General features: G+C 38.1%; 2 protein-coding genes across 2 annotated transcripts in view; both read right to left on the minus strand.

Annotated features, from left to right (window-relative positions):
- Positions 1-5,885: 5,885 nt before the first annotated feature.
- LOC127657009 (ovarian cancer G-protein coupled receptor 1) lies at positions 5,886-6,923 on the minus strand. The gene has a single exon (XM_052145623.1). The coding sequence runs from the start codon at positions 6,921-6,923 to the stop codon at positions 5,886-5,888; it is 1,038 nt and encodes a 345-aa protein (XP_052001583.1).
- A 7,245-nt stretch (positions 6,924-14,168) lies between these two features.
- The window catches only part of LOC127657008 (protein Daple), an 86,967-nt gene continuing 73,985 nt past the window's right edge, over positions 14,169-27,150 (minus strand). The window contains exons 27-30 of the mRNA XM_052145622.1: positions 24,237-24,311; positions 24,079-24,147; positions 20,961-21,208; positions 14,169-17,743 (exon numbers count right to left, since the gene is read on the minus strand). Of these exons, the coding sequence (XP_052001582.1) occupies positions 16,847-17,743; positions 20,961-21,208; positions 24,079-24,147; positions 24,237-24,311 (1,289 nt within the window). The 3' untranslated portion in view covers positions 14,169-16,846. The remainder of the gene's footprint in view (positions 17,744-20,960; positions 21,209-24,078; positions 24,148-24,236; positions 24,312-27,150) is intronic.

A 27,150-nucleotide genomic window follows, 5' to 3' on the forward strand; every position in this document is an offset into this window, starting at 1 on the left:
AACCCCATAGAGTATCTATGGGGCATTACTAAGAGAAAGATGAGAGACATGAGACCAAACAATGCAGAAGAGCTGAAGGCAGCTATTGAAGCATCTTGGTCTTCCATAACACCTCAGCAGTGCCACAGGCTGATAGCATCCATGCCACGCCGCATTGAGGCAGTAATTAATGCAAAAGGGGCCCAAACCAAGTACTGAGTACATATGCATGATTATACTTTTCAGAGGGCCGACATTTCTGTATTTAAAATCCTTTTTTTTTATTGATTTCATGTAATATTCTAATTTTCTGAGATTCTGAATTTGGGGTTTTCATAAGCTGTAAGCCATAATCATCAAAATGATATCAAATAAAGGCTTGAAATATCTTACTTTGCTTGTAATGAGTCTATATAATATATTAGTTTCACCTTTTAAGTTGAATTACTGAAATTAATGAACTTTTGCACGATATTCTAATTTTTCGAGTTTCACCTGTATATATACACACTGGCAGCCAAAAGTTAGGAATAATGTACAGATTTTGGTTTTGGAAGGAAATTGGTATTTAATTCACCAAAGTGACATTCAACTGATCACAAAGTATAGTCAGAACATTAATAATGTGAAAAACATCTCCATCACTATTTGAAAAAAAGTAATTTTTGATCAAATCAGCCATCACTACAACACCGTATCATTGAGTAATCATGCTAAAATTGATAATTTGGTAATAGAAAATATGAAAAGTATTTGGTTCTTTTATTGAAGATTAACATTGTCTTTGTGTTTGTTTCTGAGTTGCCACCGTACGCAACAGACTGGCATGTCTTAAGGTCAATATTAGGTCAAAAATGGCAAAAAAGAAACAGCTCTCTCTAGAAACTCGTCAATCATTGTTTTGAGGAATAAAGGATATACAATGCTTGAAATTGCCAAAAAACTGAAGACTTCATACAAAGCTGAACACTACAGTCTTCAAAGACAAAGGACAACTGACTCTAACAAGGACAGAAAGAGATGTGGAAGACCAGATGTACAACTAAACAAGAGGATAAGTACATCAGAGTCTCTAGTTTGAGAAATAGACGCCTCACATGTCCTCAGCTGACAGCTTCATTGAATTCTACCCGCTCAACACCAGTTTCATGTTCAACAGTAAAGAGAAGACTCAGGAGGCCTTATGGGAAGAATTAAAAATTAAAAGAAAACTGGACTTTTGAAACAGAAAAAGAAAAAGTTTGAGTGGACGAAGAAACACAGACACTGTACAACAGATAATTGGAAAAGAGTGTTCTGGATCTTAACCCCATTGAGGTTTTGTGGGATCAGTTAGAATGTGAGGTGGGTGAGAAGTGCCCGACAAGACAGCCACATCTATGGCAAGAGCTACAGGAAGTGTGGGGTGAAATGTCACCTGAGTATCTGGACAAACTGACAGCTAGAATGTCAAGGATCTGCAAAGCTGTCATTGCTGCATGTAGAGGAGTTTATGATGAGAACTATTTGAAGTAGTTTAAGAAGATTTTTTTCTAATTGTAATAGTATTTTTTCACGTTATTAATGTCCTGACTCTACATTGTGATCAGTTGAATGTCACTTTGGTGAATAAAAGTACCAATTTCTTTCCATAAGAGCAAAATCTGTACATTATTCCAAACTTTTGGCCACCAGTGAGTACATGTATTTATATTAAAATTTTTTTGGATAATGTATATTTTAGATTAATATATTTATATACCCATTATGTCTGTACATTTTTACAACATGCATATGCATCAAAATGTGTTAAAAGTACACCAAACTATATACAAAAGAATAGAAAATGTAGCAGGAATGCCTTCAAAGACTCAAACATAGTTAACTGAACTGTAGCAATGTAATCCCATGAAAAACTCTTTATACAATCTTGATTTGATTTACATATACAGTACATCCAAGCTGTTTGCACGTTTGAGTATCTGTTGTAAACATAACTTGAATGAGCCGGAACCAAAGGACCCCCATATCTTGTGTTCCTCTAGTCTGAGTTCAGGTCATTCACTCAGACTTCTGCTAGGTGCTGCAGTCACTTCAATCAAAAAATGTAAACACTCCACCAAACATTTATCACCTTTATTTAACTCCTCGGTTTCAGGAAACAGAACATCCATGAATTCTGTTGAGGGCTATCCGCCACCTCAAGCCCCTCTCTTCTACACATTTTTTCACAGGATATTAAATCACATTGGGAAGCTGACCAGGTTAAATGGCCTGCCTGAGGAAGAATGACCCTTTACACCCACGCTGTGTGCTTTCCTCTGCTTGTTCACTCTCTGTATGCTCCATACTTAACCAAGAAAAGGCAGAGCTAAACTACAGGGATACGGCATCATAACTTTGTTTTGAAATAGTTCATCCCAAAATGAAAATGATTTACTCATCCTCATGTCATTTCATAACCATATAACTCTTTTGTGCTGTGGAACACAAAAGGATATTGTTTTTATTTCATGCATTGAAAAACACATTGACCTGTGGCTGTCAAGGTCCAAAAATAACAAAAAAGCACTATGAAAGTAGTCCAAATTACATATTCATTTAAGTTGTAATTTACTGATAATATTTCCAACAGGTATAACTCTCTTGAATTGCATTGGTTGCAGCACAAATATCAAATATCATTCTCACGTGGTGCCAAGTTGGAATGTGGTCGAGGTAAATATTATCAGTGAATAACAACTTTAACATCGGTCTGTTCCTCTCACAATGCTATTGTATGACTTCCAAGACTTTAAATTTAGCATGCAAGTATGGTACTTTTAAGTAGGGCTGGGTATTGATACAGATTTTGATTCCGATTCACAGACTCTCAATTAGATCTCGGTTTGATTTGATTTTGATTCATATGGGTACATTTCTGTTCATATATCCATTTTGCTTAAATAAAACAGAAATGGTACATATACAATGTAGGTACAATTTGAAAACATTAACTTTACAAATTATATTTTATCATTAGTTTTTCCATCAAATTGGTCACATTTTAGCTTTTGAATTTTTTTCAAATTCAGTCTATTCCATCAATTAATGTCTTGAAATTGCATATATATTTACATTGATATGTACAGTTTAACAATAGCTTAATTGGTACTGTCTTTTTAAGACTAGTGGCATCAGCCAGTAATATAACGATAGAAGACATGCGTAATTTCTTTAGCGCATTCACGTGTGATTAGAATTAAATGTTGAACAAAACGGACTGTAAAAACAGAGGGGGAATTAAAAGAGACGTTATTCAATGGCATGGATCGTGGATCTCGTCTTTGGATACACAGAACAAGTTAAACCAAACTTTTCCTCTCAACACAGTGAAAGGACCTCTTTGCTAATAACTTCTCCAGTAAACTTCTCAATCACTGGTGAGTGAAATCTGTACATTTGCCAAATCACCAATTGCATTATAGAGGGTTGCCAAATAGATTGAAAGATTGATCTTGAGATTTAAGAATCTATATCAATATCATTCAAATGAAGATCGTGATGCATCGGAAAATCTATATTTTTACCCAGTCCTTCAATATACTGTATATATATTTGTCCTTTGTGGAATTTGACAGCCCCTGATCACTGCACTGTCCAATTTTTTCCTTTTGTGTTTTTGGGAAGAAAGCAAGTAATGCGTGTTAAGAACAACATGAGGGTGATTAAATGATTACAGAATTTTCCTTTTTGGGAGAACAATTCCTAAGAGGCCTTTTCCTGTTATGCATGCAGTTTAAGCATTACTAAAACTAGGAAAGCCAATGAGGTTTGAAAGCAGAAATGGCTTTAGTCTTGGACCTAGTTTTGAACCGTTACATGTAAATGTAGCTAAAGAGACTTGGAACACTATGTGATAGTTTTAGCCCATCGGTTCCTCAAACCTCAAATGTCAACCACTGGTGATTATCAAGGTAGCAATCCCTGAGAATTACAGCACACAACAGTAGCATGATAAGTGAACATACCAAAACCATGAAATATTGCAATTTAATTTTAGAATAAAAGGCAGACATTGGCACAATATGCTACTTTAACCAATGCGAAATGAACAATAGTAGGCCACTGAACATCTATGAGCTCATATGCTGTGCTTCCTTGTGTCCTTTCTCAATGGAGTGCAACAGTGTCTGTTCACCTTTTCAGCCGTGCTGATTCTGGAAGCATATACCATTGATTAGCAACATCAGAGCTCATGGTATGTCTGTCTTTAAAGGATTATAAGTTATCGTTAAAATAATTTTGTCTTTAGAGAAAAAGATGGGGATTTTTACTTCAGGACCCCAACTGTTGTGCTCAATTGAACAGTCCAAAACTGAATTGATCCTTTGCTAAGTTCCACCCCCTTTGGTTATTTTTGGTTGCTCAAACAAGTGCCTTGTTCAGAATGAGAAATCCCATGTTGAAAATAGGCAACCTTTACATAACATCCCATAGGAATTAATTGGAGATTTTGGTGAACAGGGCAATTTTCAGTTAAATGTGCTAATAAAGTGTTAAAATGGAAAACTTAGGCCAGAATGAAGTGAGACATTTCAAAATATTTTTATCTGCTATCTTTATCTTATTTGTATGTTGGTTTTCTTTTAATAAGTTTTACATTACACAGTAATGTAAGTGTGATTACAAACAGCAGAGAATGCAAATCAGAATTGAGGCTTTTACAGTCCCAGCAACAGCGCTTTTGGATCATTTCTATAATACCATCCAAACTCCAATGTATCTGTCTGAGTCCTGCAAGACTACAAGGAACACACACTTCATGACACATGTAATGGTAGCCTGCTGGTAGGTAGCTGTGCAGTGTGTAAACCTCACTCCCCTGGCCTCAAGAGGCGCACTAGCGACTGACGCTAGAGGCTGTAGCCTTAAATCTCCTTGTTAGCCCACCCGCCTCCCATGCCGGAGACGGCAGTTTAAATCCCGCTCAGAGCAGGTCGAGCAGGACCAGTTACATTAGTGCCATGACCCGGATGGGAGTGAGGTTTAGGGGGGTGAGTGTAACAGTAGCCAGCTGGTAGGTAGCTGTGCAGTTTGTAAACCTCTCTCCCCTGGCTTCAAGAGGCGCACTAGCGACTCCTCGTTAGCGCGCCTGCCTCCCATGTCGGCTGACGCCGGTTCGAATCTTGCACACTACATGTAACTCCACCCTTGGATCATAAAGTGATTCTATTGGCTAGAAGATCTTTTTAAATCCTATGCAGTCACTGTATGATTCATATTCTCTTTGAAATTGTATACGTCACATTTCATATTATTAAACCGAAGATATAAATGGTAAACTGAACTTACTTGTTTAATGTGAAATTGTGGAAGTGCTTTTTACTGCTTGTACAATAATAAAAAAAAAGATATAAATGGTAAAATAAACATATCTCTGTTCTGTTTTCTCCAGTTATCTCACAAACGAATCAGTTAGCCTATTAGCTTACCGTACAGCTTCTCCTCTTTATTTTTTATCACATTTCTCATCACTGTTGCAACCTAGTGAAATAGCTCAATGTTTGTATTCAAAATAACTTTTAATTTGCGGTATAACTTTACAAATTTCAGATTTTTAAAATCTTTGTGGTTAGGGTGTACACAGTGTATGAATGAGGCATCCAGCTGTTCCAAGATCTTCAGGAATTCACTGGTTATTTGGGTGGGGCATAACTTGTAGTGGGCATGCAATGTAGTGGGTGTATCTTGTAGTAGTCTTGCAGGATGCAGACAAACCCTTCTCAAACACACTGGACTTTCATAGACTTTCATAGATACTTGACAACCAGCAACAGTTGCCAAATTATGATCGGTCAGTAATGTTTTTTAAGTTGGACTTAGTGAAGGGTCAATTGTATGGCTTCTATTTCACAGGCAATTATTAATACAACAAAAAAAGCCATTCAAACTTCGGTTTTGGTCTGCTGCAGCAGTGTTACCACTGAGTTGCCTGTAACATTATCATTGGTTACTACCAGCTCAATAGAGTGTGTGCTGAACCTTCCATGGCTTTTGGAGCAACAGCAGAAAATGCGAGTACATGCGTCTTGAGCCTTCTGGATACCCTTTTGGGCGCTCTCGCTGATGAAACAGTACAGAGCGGGATCTGCCACACAGTTAAAGCTAGTAAGCAACAGGGAGAAATGATAATAGTTGAAAATTTTCTCAATGAAGGCACAGTCCCTTTCTAGCACAGTGCGCACCAGCAGGAAGATGTGGTATGGTGAGAAACACACTAGAAAGATAACAATGGTGCTGGTCACCAGGTACTTTATGCGTGTTTTCTGGGAAGTCTGTGTGCCTGTACTCTTGCCCACCGCTCTGAGGACTCGGAGGTATGACAATGATAGGATTCCCAAAGGAAACAGGAAGCCTATGTAAAAACGGTAGTAATTTATAGAATACTCCCAAGTCTTCATGGGATAATGCTCAAAGCACACCGATTGGTTAAGCTTGTCCTTGCTAAGCTCCTTATGGCGGAAAAACACGACACCCACAGCAAGTTCCTTTAGCCAGACCACTGTGCTGACCAGTGCTGCAGCTCGCACCGTTCGGAAAGCGGTAAAACGGAAGGGGTAGACCACAGCCAGGTAACGGTCTATAGAGATACAACAGAGGAAACCGATGCTTATGTAAATGTTCTCGTATAGCAGGAAGCCACATAGTTGACAGAGCCACTCAGAGCCACTCCAATCATCCCCCTGGAAAATATACTGCAGCCAGAGGGGCAGGGCGGCCAAGTAAAGCAGATCTGATATGGTCAGGTTGAGTAAGTAGACCCCCAGCTCATTGTGGGCTTTCAGCTGCAGCCAGGCATGGTAGAGCGAGTAAGCATTGGCTGGAAGACCCACTAGCAGGACTAAGATGTATGCGCCAGAGAACAGGTACTGGTGAATCTCATGGCTTATAGTGCAGTTGATTTGTTCTTCAGACATGTTCATCTTCGCAACCTCATGTTCGCTGAATCTTAGTCGATGAGTGTAGAAAGTTTGTAATCAGCAGATATCTCCCATTTAACATTTCGTGGATTCTGTGGGATGCAAACAAAACATGTTACACAGTGTGGATGAGAGGTGTAAAGAAAAAAAAGAAAAAAGAGAGTTCTGTTGAAGAATGTTAATGCACCTAGTGACCAGGGGCTGGCAAGCTCCAAAAAAGTAGTCAATACAACTCGCTATATTCCAAATCTTTTGAAGCAATACAGTTTTCTTTGTACAACAGTTAGTTTGGGTCCCTTGGATCTGATTGGAGGAGAGGCGTTCCAAGAGTGCTGAGAGCTCACACTATCAGCACCTGGATGCTTTACTGTTTGTATACCTCTGCTTGTGTTCATGGCGTTCCAAAAGTGTTAGAACAGTGCAGATCTGTAACACCCTGTCTACACCGGACATGAGTGATGCGTAACGTCAAAAGCATATCTTTCCCATTCTTATTAACGACACTGTCAATGCTTTCAGTTTAGACATACTTAAGCCACCGTGTCACTTCACATTGCGTTAACAGACGTCTCCGATTTAGACAGGGTGTTAAGAGCAGTTAAATGTGTGAATTTTAATTTGTCCCTGTGACATTAAGGTTTTAAACCAGAACGTGGCAACAAAAGACCATCTATTGTGTGCTATGAGTGAGCTGACTAGACAAAATGTGTTGTCAGTCTGTGCACAAATTTCATTAAGTCATCCGGAATTGTCACTCACTCACTCTATGATCTCTCGGATTACTACTGCACCATAGCTGAGAAATGGAGTCAAACTAACAGCTTCAGCATTACAGCCGATAACATACAGCACTACAGCACAAGTGTGATATTGCTTTTATACAAGTTAAACAAACAAGTCAACTTTATTTAAGCTTTATTGAAGAACAGACCGAAATATTATTTGCTAAAAATTTTGCCCACAGCTGTAGCTCTCACCACTCATTCATAACTGATCACGATGACACGAGTTTGAATTAGCGGAAAAGGAAATTAGAACTATGTGTGTGTTCCAAGGACAAAAGTAAGTAAGGTTTGGAACGACATGAGGGTAGGTAAATGGTGAAGAAAAAGTGTTAATAGTTTTATTGGACTATTCCTTAAATTTAATTAGTAAAAATAATCAAATCCCCCCCATCATGATCTCTATCTGATTCAGATTAATTTACCTTCTTACCACAAAAAATGCAAAAAAAAAAAAAAAAAAGGATTCAGTATTTTTTCTTAAATAGGGGTGTTCTTTATATACTTTGGACATCCTATATACATCTGTAACTACATAATAAAGTCTATATTACAGTCTCAGGAGTCTAAATCGGACTCTAATTACTGATTTCTTTATGCTGAAATGAATGACCTGGATGAAGAATGTCTTGTGTGTGGGTTGAGGCCATCACACTGACCTATTCAAACCCACTATAAGAAGAGATATTAAGATGCAGAACTTGAAAAGCTATTGAAGCTGAAGTTTAAAAAGCAATCTTGAATGTATAAAAAAGAATCCAACTGTATGTCTGCTTCATGGCTTTGAAATCAGCAGAGGCATTTTCTGAACATTGAGTTGAGTCCTTGAAACTATTTATTCTTAAATGCTGTAAACCTTAATTCATTACATTTAGTGCCAAATTAGTGCCCTTTTCAAAGTGACCATGACCTGTATGGCAAAATGTCTAGTTGATTAATGGGTGTCAGATAAATTGGGAATGAGACCTTGGCTGCAGGAACTAATCTAGAATAGTGGTCGACCGATATTTCGCAGAGGCTGAAAAATCGGCTGATATTCTGACATTTTAAATTATTACATTGGCCGATAAATTTTCCCATAGCTCATAATGTTAAAGTGCTCACCTGTTTCACTCTACATCTCTCCACTCAACAGTTCTGTAGCTTTTAGCTGTCTTGTCTAATGATAAAAAGGCAAATATCAATAAAACTTATTGAATTAGCATATCTAAATTAAACAGATATAATAAACCAACCTCACAAAACTTGAGCAGATCCAGCATCCTGTGAAGTGCTCATTTACTTTCCTCTAAAGCACGTATTCTAACAGTTTCTTCTCAACAGATCCCTGTAACTTTTCTAATGATAAAGGCAAATTTCAATAAAATTTGTATTATACACACGTTTGCAAATATGCAGATATCTCATTTAAACAGATGTCATTCACAAACCTCACGAAAATCCAGCGTTTTCTTTCCGTCGAGCGCTCATCTAAAATCTTCCTCTGAAGCACGCATTCTGTCAGCCAGAATCAAAAACTTCAGGATCAGGATCAAAAGTACCTCTGTTTCATAAATCATGATGACAATCCTAGCAGGCGATCCAGGTCATTTAATCTGTCAGGAGATTTCTGGATCTGCATGAGCGTGTGATTGCAACTTCAATGCTGGGTCCGAAACCAGGAAAATGCTGCCTCCGGAGGCTGTATACAGAGGTAGGATGAAAATAAGGTGCTTTTCAAACCGTTTGGAAATCAGTTGCCTTAATCATTCAAAACTGACATCAGTTAAGCCATTATCTGATTAGGTAGCAAGTCATCTTTTTCTACATTTTTGGATGCAGCCCAAAGTAAAAGCGCTTCACGTGTGCTATAAGTAAATGTCATGTTCACTATGCTCTGTATGTACAATTGGTTTGATTCGTTATTTTCTGAGAAAATGTGATTGCTAACGTTAACATCCATGGTTGCTGGACTACAGTGTGTCCTGTTATTTCCTTCTTCCTAATATATTAACAATTTCTTCATGTGCAATAAATTACAAAAATTTGATGACTAAACAGAAATCTGTTGAAACTTCTATCTACCATTTAAAATACAATAATATGTTTTAGATTTGTGTGAAATTGAGTGCTAAATAAGAGTTTATTATTATTATTTTTAGCAATGTTATGTTTATGTTTTTACTATGTTAAATTGTGTGATATATCTGCAGTATATCGGCCTATTGGCTACCCTGCTCTCTGGATATTGACATCGGTCATTAAAAAACCCATTTTGGTTGACCACTAATCTAGAATTCTGCAACAACATAGAATAAAATTGACCCTCTCTGAATAAACCACCATGAGGACATGTTTCATCACCAATCCATTAGTTTAAAATGGTTTCCCTGAATCTGAGCCATACATATCAACACAAGACCGCACCTGTAATAAAAATGCTCAGACACTTTATATATTTCATCTGTAAAATAGAATAACATGAAAGAGTGAGACAGTGACTCAATATGGGGAAGTCGTTTCTTGGAAGAGTCATTGTTTTTGTGTTTTCTGTGCCTTCTGAGGTTGACTGTTTTATAAAAGCTGTGTTTCAACCTTAGAGACTGATTGGACATTTCAAGAGGGTTTGGCCCCTGTGCACTGTGGAGCGGTTTTCCTCTATGAAACTTTGATGAAAACATTATGACCACCTGCCTAATATGCGGTTGATCCTTCGCGTGCCACCAAAACAGTGCCGACCTGCCGAGTCATGGACTCTACAAGACCCCTGAAGGTGTCCTGTGGTACCTGGCACCAAGACATTAGCAGCAGATCCTACAAGTCCTTAAAGTGCACATAAATGACCGAACGCAGGGTTTTCCAACAGAACATTGCCCAGAGCAATACACTCCCTCCACTGGCTTGTCGTCTTCCCATAGTGCATCCTGGTGCCATCACTTCCCCAGGTAAACGGTGAACGCGTACGTGGCCGAGCGTCCATGTGATGTAAAAGAAAACGGGACTCAATGGACCAGGCAACCTTCTTCCACTGCTCCAAGGTCCAATTTCGACACTCGCGTTCCCATTGTAGCAACTTTGACGGTGTACAGGGGGTCATCATGGGCATTCTGACCGCAAATGCAGCAAATGCAGCCCCATACGCAGAAGGGTGCGATGCACTGTGTGTTGTGAAACATTCCTCTTCTGTGACTTGTGCCACAGTAGACCTTCTGTTGGGTCAGATCAGATGTGATAGCCTTCATTGCCCTTGGGCATCGATGAGCCTTGGTCGCCCAACACCCTGTTGCCGATTTGTAGTTTTTGCCTCCTCAGACCATGGTCTGTAGGTACTCACCACTGCTGACCAGGAGCACGCCTTGCCGTTTCAGAGATGCTCTGACCCAGTCATCTGTCTTTAACAATTTGGCCCTTGTCAAAGTGGTTCAGGACTTTACTCCTGCCCATTTCTCCTGTATTCAAAACATTGACTACGAGAACTGATTATTTGCTTACCAACTAATCTACCCAGACCTTGACATGTGGCCTTGTTAGGAGATGATCAACGTTATTCACTTCACCTGAATATGCTAATATTAAAAACAATGAGTTCAAGAATTTTTCTTTCCAAGTTGTTAAGTTTGGGTGGCATAGACCTAATAAAGCAATAGGCAACAAGAGTCTGAATTACATTAAGTAAATGTTGTTCTTAGGCACAATGGGAAGTATCAAAATATAATTAAATAAATATGGTAAAACAGTAAACACTTATTATTACTAATAATCAAAACAATTATCCAAAGTTTTGTTCATTAGCCTAATTGTAGGACTGTTTGCAGTTTACAATGCTTCGAAAGTAGCTAAATTCGATCTGAATTAAGAGTCAGAGGTATCATATTTTTATATTCTTGTGGCTATACTTTTGAAGCAGTGTGTATGTTTGAATGTGTATGGACAGGCCCCATTCACTTCCATTGTAAGTACCTCACATTATTAATGATTTTTATTTTTTATTTTTTTTAAACAAGGGTCAAGTCGAAATTATTTTCTGTGGTAATCAACATTATGCTGCTAATATTGTCGATTGAGCTCAAGTTGTATTGAACCTGGACTATTCCGGTAAAACAGAATAAATTGACAAGAATGACAAATTAAAACACAACAATTATTTTTTTTCTGTCATATAATGCATTTTCAATTATAATCTAGAAGTACACGTTTTTAAGACATATGCTGTTCAACATAGCTCACTTTGTTAAATATTAAGTGTCATTTATAATATTGTGCTAAACTCTAGTCTAGATCATGATGCGAAATGAAAGCATGTGAATGAAAGAGCAGCAGGATGAATGCCAACATCCCTCACACAGATGAACCACAGGAAAATGGCTTAATATTACAAGATTTGTTTTTAAATTTGTGATTTAATTACATTTGTGCTGAAACAATTGATGTATTTATTTATTATTAAAAAGGGACACACGAAAAATGCCTTTAGATACCATGCTTTTACAATTGTAACACTTAAGTATAGTGACTTTGGTATTTTTGTATGAAAAATGTCATATGAATTCTTAAATATATAGGGGAGGAAACTGCTTAATTGCCTTAAAGTTCATTTATAGTTTCTAAATGTGCCTAGGCTACTTTTTTGGTTTTATAGAGCCCTAATCCTTTTTATTTTCCTTTTGTTATGAGGAGCCATTTAGTTTTACCTGTGGTTAGCCTACTTTGGTCTTACATAGACTACCACATTTCCCGAAGGCGCATGCGCTTCTTAAATTAAATGATAAAACAGAGAACTCGTTCTTTTAAAATATGATGTTGAATACTGGGGGCTGATCAGGTCTCTGTAAAAGTTATGCTGGCACGTTTATTTTCAAGATTAAATGTTTACCCTATATTTAAATTATGCTCATTTTTAACACTGACTGAAAGTGCACCTTTCACAGACCGCCGAGGTTTCAAATGGAGATCAAAATATAGAGTCACTTCACAAAGGGTTTGCTTACATATGCTAATATTAATATTATTATGTTACTATGTTAAATTAAAAAAGCTAAATTGATATACATTCAGTTCGCATCACTACATAGTGTTCGTTACGCAATAGCAAAAATGATTTTTTTCCGACAGAAAAGCCTATACTGCTGTAAAGTAATAAATGAATATGTGATTATTCACACATTGCAGGAAGCTTTTAGGCTCTTTCTATTTAAACGTCTTTTTAGGCGCATAATACCAAAAAGTTACCAGTTTAACAGTAGTAACAATTTGGGCGGAAATTATGTCTTGTTCTCAGGGTAGCGAGACAGTAACCGCTTTAAAGAGAGTGAATCAATGTACCTTCAGATTGCTGTTATCCAATGTCGTTTCTTCAAGGTATTTCCGAAGTGTGAAAAATCCTCATCATATCCTCTACAAGTTGCTACAGCAGCACGTCCAGCTCTCTTCTGGTGACATTCGATTACTCACAGCAGTGAACATCTTGCATGGATAACATGGTTCCGGTGTAGTAGCTACACATGGTCGGAAAATAAATGTGAATAATTATAATAATAAAATAAAAAAAATCCCCTGAAATGCGTCTTTAAGGATGCGCGCAAACTGGTAAATAAAGAAGCGAAACGATCCCACATGTCTTCCCGCTCAGATTGCGTCTAAAATTCAAGTAAGCTGCCTGCGAAGCCAGCATTTTTAGGCGTAATAAACGCCTGTCAGTCAAGCTGTGCGTGTAAGCTGAGCGGTCTAGGTTGACAGCCTACTGGGTTTTGAGACGTAGTCAGGTTCAGTGTTGGGTGTAATGCATTAAATAATGAATTACTGTAATTATAATACTTTTTATTTGAAAGAAAATTAAAGTAAGGGATTACTCGTAACTTTTTAGTAATTTAGTTACTTCTGATGTAATTATATTAAATACTGTATAGACTCTAGAACAATTCTATATACACAAAAGTGAATTTAAAATCGACATTTAATGTCTAATGTTAAAATGTATGTTTTCTAATTTAACGCTGCCCCCTTAAATTATTTGGCCAGTATATTAATCATTTATTTGATTTCATATGATTTATTTAAAAGAATTAAAAGAGCAGTTTCATGTCGCTTCTTGTATTTTTCATCTGGTCGAGGTTGATCAGGGTTTTAGAAAGTAATTAGGAATAAGTCATTCTTTCAGAATGAGTAAGCAGGGGCGATTCTACGATTTCAATCTTAAGGAGGCTCAGCCCCCCAACACCACTATTAGATGTGCATGTTTAATATATTCCACACTTTACCAAAGATAGTGTTTTTTATACTGGGTTTACATCATTCAAGATAGCCAGCAAAAAAATCATTCAGAACATTGGCATTTTCTGTATTAAACACACTTAGAAATGTATTTTAAAAATGTAATCTTTTAAAGAACAATTTAAATCATCAAAACAAATTTTGTACATTTATTAACAAGTAAAAAGAAGCTGCAGCTGTTTAAAACACATATTTAATGTCACATATTTTGGGGGGCTGAGATGAATCTTAGGGGGGCTAAAGCCCTCCTAAAGAGGGTCTAGTAACCCCTACGTACTACAGAAATCTAATAAAGCTGTTGAAAATGTAATTTGTAGTTAGTAATTAATTACTTTTTAATAGTAACTTACCCAACACTGAAAAATCTGTTATCTGAACTAATGGCTGTGTTGCCAAATCTCCCAAGAGAAAAAAGCAACCTGGTCTGCAAAAACAAGCCCAAAATAAGTAACTTGCCTCCAAACAAGCTATTAATTTTTTTCCTGTGTGGTGAATTTATCGGCATAAAATCATAACAAGCATAATTTCATTTACAGATCTGCTTCTGAGTCAAAACCCGGCAGGATCAAATCTGTATTAATGCATCATATCTAACAATAATTCAGTGAAGACTTGGAAGCAACTGAGAAATTGTATTTTTACCTTCAATAATGTTTTGCTTGTATCTGGATTAACTGTGCACATAGTTTTACAGGTCTTCATTCAGAGAATGTGACATCCACAATGGGCAATTTGGCAAAGAAATGTGTGATGCAGCAGTTTCTTTCAGGATCAAAGCACGTTTCCTTAATTTCAAGCAACATGTTGTAATTTGACAAATTGATGTGATAAACCCTTTGGCCTTTACACTCATGATAAAATGATCAGATCAAAATTAACCGGTTATAATCAGTTACCAGCATTTAAAAATAACATCTTCACTCTGGAACAACTTTAAATCACTTTGTTCCTGTTTTCGGTAACGTTCTGCTAAAAATGTAATTCATTATCATTCCTTGAACTGTTTTCACTCCCTGCGCAGGGGTCACGAGGCTTGTGTTTAGAGTTTTTTTAATTTGACACGTCATCTTAAAAACACAACGCGCAAGGTAATTTAAGCAATGGCTGCTTGTCTGACATACAGTAGACCATGCTAGAGTATAACACAATAACCTAAACGTGTTGCTTCTATCAATTTCATGTTTCTACAATATGCCCCAGGTCATCGATTTCATTTAGTCAAATCTTTATTACAAAGTTTTTGGACAACAGCTTTCTCTAAACAGACTTCCATCATTCACAATAAACTTTGTGTAAAAGGCTGTTAAAGGGCATCTAGTTAAACACGACATCTATATCCATGTGCAGTAGTGTATGAAAACAAGTTCTATTTTAAATTAATTTTACCAGTAGCTGTGCACAAACAAACACTTATTTTCACACAGTAACAGTGTTAATTCTTGATCTTCAATGGTAATGAGTTCTCACCTCTGAATTTAGAGTGCAAAGTAGATCATGACATGAGATGGCTAACAGAAAAACAACTAACAGTGAATGCACCACACTTTGTTTGATTGAAGTTTGGTAACATCATCTGGAAGCAACACAGAGAACCAATGGGTGCTGTCACCAAACTTACAGGCCATGTCGGTTCACCTGGACATCAGTCAGAGTGCTCCATTCTTTCCAAATGATCAGACTTGACTGAATACAAAGGCACACTATCAACCACAGTAAGCTAAATACATTTGGGGAAATGAGACGTACATATGCACACACATCAAAACAACCACACATACAAGTGTCATTTAATTGTCCAAACATTAATAAATATATCAGAATTTCTGGTCATAAGAGCAGATGTGCAGTGTTATAAAAGTGTGGTTAAAAAAAAAAACACCAAAATGCAGCAAAGAGCTTCAATGTCTCATTAGTACAACCAAAAATGCTTGTGTATAACTGGGCAATGTGTCCAGTGCTCAGATTCCAACTAAAACTCAATTCCCCAAAGATTCCTAGCTGAAAAACAGCTTAAACCACCATAAACGGTTTGTTGGTTTTATCTGATCTCGCAGCCTGGTCAAGTCTCCTGGCTGGTTTTAAAAGGGTTTAGGGTGATTTCCAGCTTATCATGCTAGGCGACCATCTGGGTGACAAGTTAAACCAGCTGAGCACAAGCTTGGCCAGGCTGGGAAACCAGCTAAAACCATTTTAAAAATATTTGTATTTTTATTTGCAGGCTTTTTCCCCATTATATCAGGTTTAATTAGAAGGTAGGCAGAATGTCTACTCTGTGCTTTTTAGTCCCTTTAAGTCCAACAGTCTCCTCCTGTTTCTCTCTTGTCTCGTGTTGTCCTTTTGCATGCTTCTGACCAAATACTGAGCCAAACCTAGTTCCCTTAACAAATAGATGGTCACCCACAGAATCAGAAAAAAGCAGATCTCTTGGTATGTCAGCAGGAAATGAGCGAGAGATCCCGTTTCCAGTAATGGGTCCCAGTGAGACGTCTCTCTGTTAGGACCTACAACTGTCCTGCACCTCCTAAAGATGGATGCAGTCGCTACTCAGTAATTATGCTGGGAGTGGCTCCCAACACACAGCCATATGTTTGTTTTTCACATTCAGAATAGAATGCGGACTCGCCTGCCATGGATCTGCGGAGAGCTGCAGCAATCAATGGTGTTCAAGTAAGTTGGAAGGGAAAAAAAGGGAATACATTCAAGTGCCCCATACATTCCTTTTCAGATCAAGGTGCACGTGTGCAAGACCTGCAAACGCACCTGGTGCCATTGAGCCGTAAGAAGAAATAGAGAAAGTAATGTAATGAACAGCTTCCTGACATAAAGGAAGCTGCCTGGGGATTTTTACAGTGCAGTTTTATTTGTCAAAAGTGTTTCTTTACCAAGTTAGAGGTTCTACACACAGCCATACTCATACCACACAGTCTGAGGGTCATTGTTGGGGTCTGGAGAAGCAGGTTTGCTGGTGGGTTGCTCCTTAACGCTGTGGCTCAAATTCGCAGTGTCAGCTTTCTTCAGTAGAGGTGACTCAGTCTCCCTTAGATCTCGAGGTTCCTCTTCCAAATCCTTCAGCCTCAATGCAGATACAGCTCGTACTGGAGTAACCATGGCCACCTCGCCATGATGGGGGGCTGACCGGACTTGAGCAGGCCTAGAGCGGACCGCAGTGGCTCGGCTACTGCTCCCTACGTAATCCCGTTCAGCTTGCAAGGACATGGAAGAAGAGTGCAGTGGGGGAGGGCTGGTCAGGGACAACTCGTTTCGAGAGGGAGCGAGAGATAGGCGGCGGGGGTCCACTGACAGGTGCCCTAGGTCTGCAGGAAGAGGTAACGATCCAGGCAGCCTAGCAGACAAAGGCCTTTCCCTGGTGACTACACCAGACCTAACCACCACATCGATCGGATTAGGAGAACTAGCCTCAGCATAGTAGCTGTCTGGCCCGTTAGAGTGAAGGAGGTCTGCGGAGGCCAGGCTGAAAGTGCGATTCAAGCTGGTGCTGCCACCCACCCCCCCACGAGGACTAGACTGGTGCAGAGGTGAGGGCCGTGATCCGGCTCCTCTGTTTGGAAGGGTTTGCGACTGAGAAGGGGGTGTGGAAGTCTCCATAAGCCGAACACTTGGTTTGACGCTGTGTCCAGGTTTTGGGGCCCGACCTTCCAGTTCAGGCGGAGTAGTCTTGATGGTTGGTGCAACATAATTGGTGGGGGTTTTAGCACCATCTCTCAGAGGTGCAGGCCGGGCAGATTTGGTTAAATAGTCAGTCATGAGATCCTCTCGACTTCCTGTATGGACCTGAGAGAAAAAACATAAATCATAATTTACCTTTTGTTAAAAGCCAATAAGGCTGTCAAATTACAATTCTAAATTTGAACATAAGTAGAATTTAAAATAAAAATGCCTATTCAAATGCTAAAACTGTGAATTCAAATTTTGGATGTGTGCCAATCTCTGACAATAACTTCATACCAATTGCATTCTTACACTATATAAGAATAGATGTAGCACAACAAATACAGTTTAACAGAACACAGGTGTCTTGAGATGTGTTTTTAAAGGTTGAAGTTCTTTTTAATTTGACACTGCATCTAAAAAAAACATCTGCACGAGACACTAAATAAACTACGAAACATGGAGACATGGTCAAAGACATCTGTCTAGTGCACCTTTACAGAGAAACAAAATAGGAAAACTGATGCAAAAGCATTTGGTGCAAAAAGCCCCTTAGGTGGAGGTCTTTGGCTGTTGACACTTGCTCTAAGAATTTCTTAGATTAAGCAATGGGTTTTAAAACTTGAGATCCTCACATTCTATGCCATTATGTTGTGCTCAGTCTGTTTGAACAGTCCCTGGTCAAAGAGTCTGAGCCACTTCACCACTGAATTTAGCCGAATAGCACTTCTATCTGGGAATGATACTGCCGTAAATACAACTGTAGTTAATGAAAAACACTGTGGTATAACTGTATATCACTATACAGCTTAAGTATGGGGTTGTACTGTGGCAGCAGTGGTGACATTTAAATCCAAATTTAATTTGAATATTGGTAATATTTAAGATAAATATTTAAATTTAGTTCCACAGCCTTGTTGACAGCCCTAAGCGCCAACGAGTTTGCCCATTTCCAAGATTACTGTGCCTACAAAGTGTGTAAAGCTCTGACAGAGTGTTTGATGTTAGGAAATCACAAGCTGCATTTGGAGGGTATGGAAAGTGTCAGTTTGAAATTAAGTGTATGTACAGCAATTAGGATTTCACAAAAGCACAACTGGACCCCCCCCCCTCCCCTCAGATTCAAAACAGTCACTAGATGCAAACATCAGTGTTTGGCAGCAAAAGTTAAAATGTTCTAAAATTTTGGTTGCATGACGTAGTGTCACTTTTACAAATCCTTGTGTTTTCTCTCTCCGGTCCTACTGACGTACAGCCCCTATTGAAATCAATGCATTTGTATTGTTCTCTGATGCAGCGTAAACTCCTCACTTTTGTCCAATACGGCCTCTCATAGATGTTGCCCTGCCTGAACAAAGACCTACTGGTTTCAGAGTTTGTGCAAATTTAGATGGTCTGCTTCAATATAAATTAAACTGTAGGAAATTATATGAATGTCAACAGATATAAATACAAATATTATTAATAGGAGCCAAAGTCTCATTACCATATCATGAGAAAAAGAATAACAATAAGATACACATATATATACACACACACACACACACACCACGACTCTACATGCTGAAGTGTCCTGAACACTGAACCCCAGCGCCTTGCATGGCAGCTCTGCTCTCATTGGTGTGTGTGAATGGGTGAATGAGTCACAGTGTAAAACGCTTTGAAAACCGCTAAGGTTAAAAAAGCACTATATAAGTGCAGACCATTTACATTTACATATATATATATGAATGATTTTGTCTTGCCCTAATTAAAGTATAAAGTGCATTCCTCATTATTTGTAAGATTACATGCAAAGAAATTTTTTTTGAGGCCTACTAAAATCCATGAGAAAAGACAAACTTATATTCAGTTAAGTTGTGTGAAATGCGACAGGTAAAAAGGGATATCAAAAATTGGCCGCTATTTAATTAAGATTCATCATGAAGATAAAGTCCCAATTGTAAGCACAAATGACAGTGAATTAAATACGTTTATCAAGCCCCAAACAAACATTTCTAAACAACAATGCACCTTTGCTTGGCCTTACAGTGCTGCAGAGTATAAAAAGCTCAAATATCAGGCATAATTAAATTAGCAACATAAATGTCTTTATCGATCATGAGTTAAATTCAGAAAGACCACTTTACTGTACTGTGCATAAATAAACACCCCAGAACACAACTTGTAATAGGTGGTGCAGGAAATCTCAAGTGATTAAATGCACATCCTCTGTCATTCATTACATAATTCATTACTTAAGATCCCCTAGCAAACAAATGTAAACTGACACATTTCCAATGATGTGCCACTAATCCCTCAGAGGCAGCATCTTATACCTATAAAAGGTCAGACAAGGAAACAAACGGGTCTGTTGAGAAGTGTCATTAGGGTGGTTTCACATATAGTACGTTTTAAGTGAACCAAACCCAGTTCGGTTAAAGTGAACCAGAAAGGAAACGGCCGCAAATGACCTCAAGTACTTTTGGTGTTCACAATGTAAGTGGACTTAAAATAGGACCCAGTTTAATTTTTGGTCTTCTTCACATTAATGGGGTCTTAACCTCCTTTTTGTTCACACCACAGCTTCTTAAGAACTCTTTCACAATTATGAAATTTGGCTGACAATAATATTTCATAAATAATTACAATTATTATGATAAGCAGTAGTCACACAAATTGTCATACTTCTTAAGGTGTATGAATGCTTATTACAGAAAGGCCTACACCTTAAGCAGTAATTTATTGATATTTAACTTGAAAGCATATAATAAAATGGGGCTACATGATTATTTAAAGGCTTTAAAAAATATAGAATTTTTCATAAAATTATTGCACAGGGATAGAATCACATAAAAAGTCATATTTTATATGTTTATATATTTTCGTGGGAGTTTGGCGCAAACCTCCGTAGACGGTACGCCCATCAGAGCACTTTAGAGCAGTTCATCTTAACACACTGCTCAGCTCTGAATACAGACGGTCCATTCATTTTAGGTGCTCAAATAATACAAGAACGGAATACGAGACACAAAAACACGTCATGTAATCATGGTATATCTATTCGCTTCTTATTCCTGTCACAATTTACTGTCCACATATGGGAATTTTATGTATGGCCAGCCATTAGGTACTTACTTTCTGTCATAAAATGCAAACCGGACTGGTACCTCTTCGCTTTCACATCACACAAATTAATCGAACCACAAAAGGATCCACAAACAAACCGTACTCAGACCACCTCCTGAGGTGGGTCCTTTTAGGGGGGTCTGAGACCACTTGGGTTGTTCACATATAGACGTTATACCGCTCTGAGAGCGCTTGGAGTGCTTAAACGAACTAGGTGTGAAAACGCCCTTACAGTGGGTGGGGACAGGGCATTGCTCTCCTGCAGGAACTGCTCCAGGGTAACCATCTCGCTGTCAGGAGAGGACGGCTGCAGTGAAATGGGGCACTGGGAAGAGCGTTGAGCAGATGTGGCGTCACAAGGCAGGGTGGAGCTACGAGGAATAAGTGATAACTGACTGAGACGCGAGCCTTCGTGACCTAGTCCAACGACATCATCGCTTGATAGACTGGCAGAACGTCCCTGCAGGCAGTCCAGAGAACCTGGAGGAAGACAGGCAACTACTCAGGGCTCAAGAAGCAAGTGGAATCGAACAAACTTAAGCACTCAGCAGTGTGAGAAAAAGTGTGCAAATTAAAAATGTAGCTAATGTGGTTTTGGGTTTACGAGTGTCAAAAGCCCTATTTGGATGATAATTGAATGGTCAATTGGTCAGTCATTATTTCGTAGAGTGGTAATAAATTCCCTATCCAAATTATCACTATACTTCACAAGGAACAGGCACAAAAATCATTATAAATCTGTTGTGGTCGGTTAGTAGGGCATTGCTAGGTGGTCACTAGGGTGTTCTGAGTGGTTGCTTACTAGCCAAGACAACAGTGCCCACCTCGAAGTCTTCATGATATTCAGATCCCCAGATATTACATGGCTCCCTCCTTCAATGTAAGTCAACAGGGCTTTTTGGCCATTTTATCATATGCCAGGTAAATATCGCAAGACTGATTTCTTAGAAAAATAAAAACATACCTCTACAAAACACACAATGTGAAAGGTGTGGGGAAAGTTAAATGCTGAAGTTTAATGCATGGGGTAAGGGGTTTGTACAAACTGATGCTTGCCTTAGGAGGGACCACTAATAAAAAAAATATGCAATGTTTAGAAGCACTAAATCTCCTTGAAAAGCTTCCACTGCTAACTCATTTTTCAGCCAGAAGAGCTCAATATATCGCTTGTGGCACTAATAGCTTTCAATATTAAGTGATCTATCGTCAAAGATGGCAATAGTGGCATGATGTTTTTATCATCACAAGCCTGATCATCATTTTCATCTTTTCTAAGCAAGCACTGCAAATTACATTGCCATCAGACCACATTGACTGTATGAAGAAAAAAGATAATTATGAATCCACTTGGGTATTAAACTCTTTAAATAGGCCATTATAATGGCAACAACAGGTAATCTATGCCAAAGTCACTTTAAAGGAATATTCCAGGTTCAATACAAGTTGAGCTCAATCGACAGCATTTGTGGCATAATGTAATGATTATCATAAAAATGAATACATTTCGACTTGTCCCTCATTTTTATTAAAAAATCAAAACTCTGGGTTCCATAGTAAGGCACTTACAATGGAAATGAATGAAGCCAATCCATAACTCACTTTTTCAAATGCATAGCCACAATGCATTTTCAAGTTATATCCAATTTTACAACTTTGTTGCCATGACGTAACACCGTAAACCAAAAAAAAGGACAATAAAGATGATGATTTAAACAACTTTACAGCTCAACATTACTGCCTTTAAACCCTCCAAAAATTGGCCCCATTAGCCGCTTTTCCAATATCGGGCCAATGCGAGCCAGGGCAATCAACTGGCCAGCCAGGACCAATAGCCTCGGACCTCGAGCCGTGAGAGCAAAATCTATCTGCATTCCACCATCGGGCCAATAGCCCTGCAGAGTTGCCCTAAAACCCGTCCTTAACAAGATGCCCTGGTGCCAGCGTTACACACCATTTCACAAGCAAAAGGGAAGCTCAAGCTGAGGTATCATGTTATCTAGAATATAGAGTTTATATTGTATGTAAACATTAACCAGATAGCAAGATAAATTAGAGCTGACAACTCACAGACTACAACTGCCATGGTGTCCCGAGATGTCTCTCCATTAACAGCGGGACGATGTCCCAGCACACGGTCCATGATCTTGAACCATGAACTTTAGGCACCTCTTTGTACATTGAGCATTTTAACAATTTGTACTGTGCCCACAACATTTTTCTTTTCTTTTCCCCGAACCTGTACCATTGTGTGCTGGATACACAACCTGGCAATTTCAGTGATCTTGGTGCTGAATCCTTTGACCTGACTTTAACACTGACCCTGCCTCAGTCCCCATTTGGCCTTGTTTGGCCCAAGGGTAATCAGTGGGCGAAATGCCATTGGCTGTTGGCCCCTAGGTAGCCCCAAGGCAGCACGATTAAGTTCTGGAAGTGACAGTGGGAGCACAACTGGCCCTGCCACGCACTAGCATGTCCTGATTGGGCCCAACAGTGGAACGTGGCTATTTACTTCCAATGTAAGTGCCTCACTGTAACCTTATTTTATTTATTTATTTTTTAAAGGGGGACAAATTGAAATCATTTTTGTGGTAATCAATATTATGACACAAATGCTGTCGATTGAGCTTAACTTGTATTGAACCTGGAATATTCCTTTAATGCAAGTTAAGTCTGTGGCCATCTGTAATGCCCCAGCGCAGCCACCTTCAGCCATGCAAGTACAGCTTCTTTATACTAGAATGTGTCAAGACTAAAATCTCTGAGAGTGTGTGTTAATATTATGCTCAAATAATATATTTCACATCAGCAATAAAATCTGACTACAACATTATTCGTTAAAATCAAACACTAACCCCTCACCCACTATTTCACAGGCTAGTAAAGCTAATGTGCATGTAAAAATGGAGAAAGTAGACAGACTGATGGTTCATTTAACTGTAAGACAGGAGTTACAGCATTGCAATGCCTCATTCATAAATGCAATTTTCTCTTTTAGCTATAAGGTGGGACAACAGCTGGTACATTTACGATTTCTCCTATTGATTTGTATACGAATGGATCATCTCATAACGTTAGATGACATTATTGACGCCATGCAGAAATATGGAGGCTTGATTGTAAACTGTGTTAACTGGATGACAGAGCCGGTTGAATACAGTTTTATCATGGAGGAGCCTTGCAAACATTCTTGTCACTATTAGAAACAATTATAGACCCTATAGAGCTTTAGAAAGAGAGAGTATGCATGTATATGTGGGTGGCATTTTCAATAGGTGGCTAATGAAATGACTCTTGCTGTGTGTCCTAACAGATTACTCAAACGTATTGTAACAGGCCGTGCACACACACACCCTTAGAGCTGACGTGGGAATTGCTGCTGGAAGTGTTGCGGCTGAAATCAGCAGAGCTGGGCCGGTGGCCTGTGGAGAAGGGAACACAACTCATTTAACCACGACGAGTGAACGGATGCTGTGAAGGCAGCATGTATTGATTTAGTGAAGTCTCTCACCTGCGTTTCCATGGACACCACTGCCAAAGCCAGCATCTAGGGAATGATAGCGCAAGTCCTCCTCCGAGACTAAACCTATAATTAAAAGGGAGTATGTTTGAGTTTGGCCCTACAATAAAACTCCTTTAATTTAAGCCTAAAAATCTAACATTTTAGGATTTTACTCATTTAAAAGAAACTATGGCGTTATGATGTCGAATGAATATGAAATTTGCAAGATGCTACTATTTCACAAGATAACATTCGACACCAAGTCACTAATCAAATTAACAAATTTGTGACATTGACCATGTTAAATCTGGTGAACAGAAGCTCATGTTTCCCGGTTTCCATTGAAGCACACGAGATGCTCTTTGGAGCATTCTCAAATCATGCTGGGATAACATATATCCAGTTTTACCCAAATTACCCCCCAAAAAAATTCAATAAATCAGAAGTTGATTCAGACTTTTAAATTTCATGATACAGTATGTCTGAGTACATGTATTCTCAGTTCATTTTATTTTTGCATCTTTTGACTAAATTGCAGAGTACAACGTTTCAAAGCTTTTAGCGAAAACAAGGATGTCATGACTGCTGCTCTGTGGTTTCTGTGCTTAAAAAAAAATAACTTCATAGAGGTTATCAGGGTCAAGATGGGCTCAGGGAAAAGAAGGCCTCAAAACTAACAATAATATCCGAAAAATGCAAAACGTGGGGGAAAAAAATGCCCCTGTAAAAACTTACTCTATTTTTTATTAGTATCATCTGAGGTAGTTTTTAATAGTAGTTGATGTTGATTTAATTTGATGGGTAAGAGGTAATATTTTCTCAAACGAATTATTCATCCATAAGACTCGGTTAAATCTATATTTACTGAAAAGATATGAAAGGTGTGGGTGAGAAACAGATCGATATTCAAGTCTTTTTTTTTTTTTTTTACTTTAAATCTCCACTTTCATTTTCTAAAAAATGAAAGTGAAAGTGTAGATTTATAGTAAAAATGTACTTAAATATTGATCTGTTTCTCACCCACACCTTTCATATCTCTTCTGTCTTAAGAATAACTTTTATGCTGCTTTTAGGTAATTTTTGGAGCTTCAAAATTCTGGTCACCATTCACTTGCAATGTATGGACCTACATAGCTGAGATATTCTTCTAAAAATCTTAGTTTGTGTTCAGCAGAAGTAAGAAAGTCATTCACATCTGGGATGGCATGAGGGTGAGTAATTTTTGGGTGAACTATCCCTTTAATAAGTTGAGTAATGAGCAATAGTAAGCACCACTTATCGTTTTATTTGCACAACACTTAAACAATTCTCAGAACCTATTTAAAGATGCTATCATAAGAACAGTGTCATTATGTGACACGCTGGGGCCTCCGGCTACAGCAGTCTTCCTGTGTGCTTTTGTATGAATATCCTTGCTTGTTTAGGCAGTAGAAATCAGAGATAGCTTTAAGTGTTTGAAAATAAACACTGAATGAGAGTAAACGCTTCGTTATTACACTAAATGTGACTTGATGAAATGGATTAAAGTTTTTTTTGACTAGGAGTCATAAAGTCATTAAGAGGGTCAGTGTTGTTTTAAGTTTAAACCCTCTTGTGTTTATTATGGGTTAATAAGATAGGAAAATAGTTAACTTTTGTACATTTATGAATGTTTTTGTCAGTTTTGGAGCTCCACAGCCACCCTCCTCATTCATTTTCAATAAATGGAAAAGATCAGCACAGAGATTCTGCAAAGTAACTCCTTCAGAGTTTCATTTAAGAAAGTAATTCGGGTTTGGAACAACATGATGAAATCGATTTGGCGAGTAAATTATAAAAAAAATAATTTTTGGGTGAACTATTTCAGTTAACCATGAAAATTCCTTCAATGTTAAAAAACACCTACATTTAAAAGCAAGACATAAACATTATACATGTTAACATAATTTTAGTACGATAAAAATGCTTAAATCAATAAGTTGTAACACTGGATATAACTTTATACAGATAATGTTAGCAAGCAATTTTATCACACTAAAATCATGTTAACACTTATATGAATATTTGCTGAGAAAGGCCCCAAAAATTTTTATAATTTAATATAAAAAATACATAATTCAAATAATTATACATTTATATAATACAATAGTTCAGATTAAAATATATACATATCATTATTGCTGAACATGTGTAATGCAGTGATTAGACTGTGAGAAGTCAATATATTCATTGTTTTATTCCCATATAATTAAACATACGCCTACAGTGGACAACAATCTTTCAGATGAGACCTTAAATCGAGGTGCCGACTGTGGTCATTAAAAATCCCAGGGCACTTCTCCTAAAGAGTAGGGGGGTATAAGCCGGTGTCCGGGCTAAAAACCCCCATTGGCCCTTATCCATCATCGCCTTCTAATAATCCCCATCCCTGAATTGTCTACATTACTCTACTCTCCTCTCCACCAATAGCTAGTGTGTGGTCGGCGTTCTGGCACACTATGGCTGCCGTCACATCATCCACCAAGCTGTGTTTTAAATGCAAGAATGCATCCTTGTGCGGTGCTGTCTGCTGTGGGCTAGGGGTGAGTGTGGTTTGCTCTCTTTATAAACTGCACATTGCCTATACAACTGAAGTTTCGCTTACTGCCCCCTGGAGAAAACAGGTGGTACGTCAAGCTTTAATTGCTCAGGAATCTTCCTTATTACAGTCCAGTGATATGATAAATTGTGTAAATGTTTTTAACATGTTATTTTTATATAATTAATCACACTGAATTAACAAGTTAAATCAACAGCCCTAGTTTTTTATATACTTAAATGCACTAAATTGACGTTAAATCGACAAACCTAGTTTTAATATTTATGGATTGGCCCCAAATACTTCCAATGTAATTGCCTTTCTGTAACTGCGATTTTTGCTTTTTTACCAAATAAGGGACAAGCC

Source organism: Xyrauchen texanus, chromosome 16 (genome assembly GCF_025860055.1).
Source record: "Xyrauchen texanus isolate HMW12.3.18 chromosome 16, RBS_HiC_50CHRs, whole genome shotgun sequence".
Taxonomy (NCBI): Eukaryota; Metazoa; Chordata; class Actinopteri; order Cypriniformes; family Catostomidae; genus Xyrauchen; species Xyrauchen texanus.

Excerpts from the sequence above, each read along its gene's own strand:
- LOC127657009 (XM_052145623.1), bottom strand. The coding sequence starts at position 6,923 with ATGAACATGTCTGAAGAACAAATCAACTGCACTATAAGCCATGAGATT.